The sequence below is a fragment of the Wasmannia auropunctata genome, unplaced genomic scaffold (genome assembly GCF_000956235.1).
Source record: "Wasmannia auropunctata unplaced genomic scaffold, wasmannia.A_1.0 LD334428.1, whole genome shotgun sequence".
Classification (NCBI taxonomy): Eukaryota; Metazoa; Arthropoda; class Insecta; order Hymenoptera; family Formicidae; genus Wasmannia; species Wasmannia auropunctata.
This window is the reverse complement of record NW_012028462.1, coordinates 1-746: the sequence shown is the minus strand read 5'-3', so window position 1 is coordinate 746 and position 746 is coordinate 1. Positions and strand designations below refer to the sequence as shown.

The following is a 746-nucleotide window of genomic DNA, read 5'->3' as shown; positions in this document are numbered from 1 at the left end:
GGGTTTGGAGAAAAGAGTGGAGGAGTTAGAAAGAGAAAAAGAGGGAAACACAGGAGTTAAGGTAGACGGAAGGGGAAGAGAAAGGGAAATGGAGGAGAGATTGAGAGGGATGGAAAGGAAATTGGAGATAAAGGAGAGGGAGGAAAGAAGAAAGAATATAGTAATAAAAGGTTTAGAGGTGAAGGAGGAGAAGAGAAGAGAGGCAGTGGAGGAGTTAATGAAGAGAATGGGGGTAGAAGTGGAGATAAGGGAGGTCAAAAAAATGAGGGAGGAACGGGAAAAAGGGGAAGAGACAGTACTGGTAAGATTGGGAAAGGAAGAACAAAGAAAGGAGATCATGAAGAGTAAAAAGAAATTGAAGGGAAGAAAAGAAAGGGTTATGGAAGACTTGACGTGGAGGGAAAGGAAAATGAGATGGAATTTGGAGGAAATTGCGAGAAAGGAGGGGAGAAAAGGGAAAAAAGTGTGGATAGGATACGGGAGGATACAGATAGAGGAGCAGTGGTGGAAATGGGACGAAGAGGAGGAAGTGCTTAGGGATGGAAAAGGAAGAATGAGAGTAGTGGATCAGGGGGAAGGCAAACGGGGAGGAGAGAGGGGCATAGAGTAGGAAGAGGGGAAAGAGGGGAGAAAAGAGAAGATGAGAAGGAAAAAAAAGGAACGGGGGAAGAATGGAATGTGGCCTTTTAGAATGTGGCGGGATTAGGAGGCAAGGATGGAGATTTCTGGAGGGCGTTAAAGAAATG

The 746-nt window shown here is 45.0% G+C and overlaps 1 protein-coding gene across 1 annotated transcript; it reads left to right on the top strand.

Moving 5' to 3' along the window:
* Positions 1 to 88: 88 nt before the first annotated feature.
* Positions 89 to 610, top strand: LOC105458677 (trichohyalin-like). Its single transcript, XM_011704169.1, has one exon. The coding sequence runs from the start codon at positions 89 to 91 to the stop codon at positions 608 to 610; it is 522 nt and encodes a 173-aa protein (XP_011702471.1).
* Positions 611 to 746: the final 136 nt, after the last annotated feature.

What these genes read in the sequence shown, in the direction of transcription:
- LOC105458677 (XM_011704169.1), top strand. Translation starts at nt 89, where the DNA reads ATGGAGGAGAGATTGAGAGGGATGGAAAGGAAATTGGAGATAAAGGAG.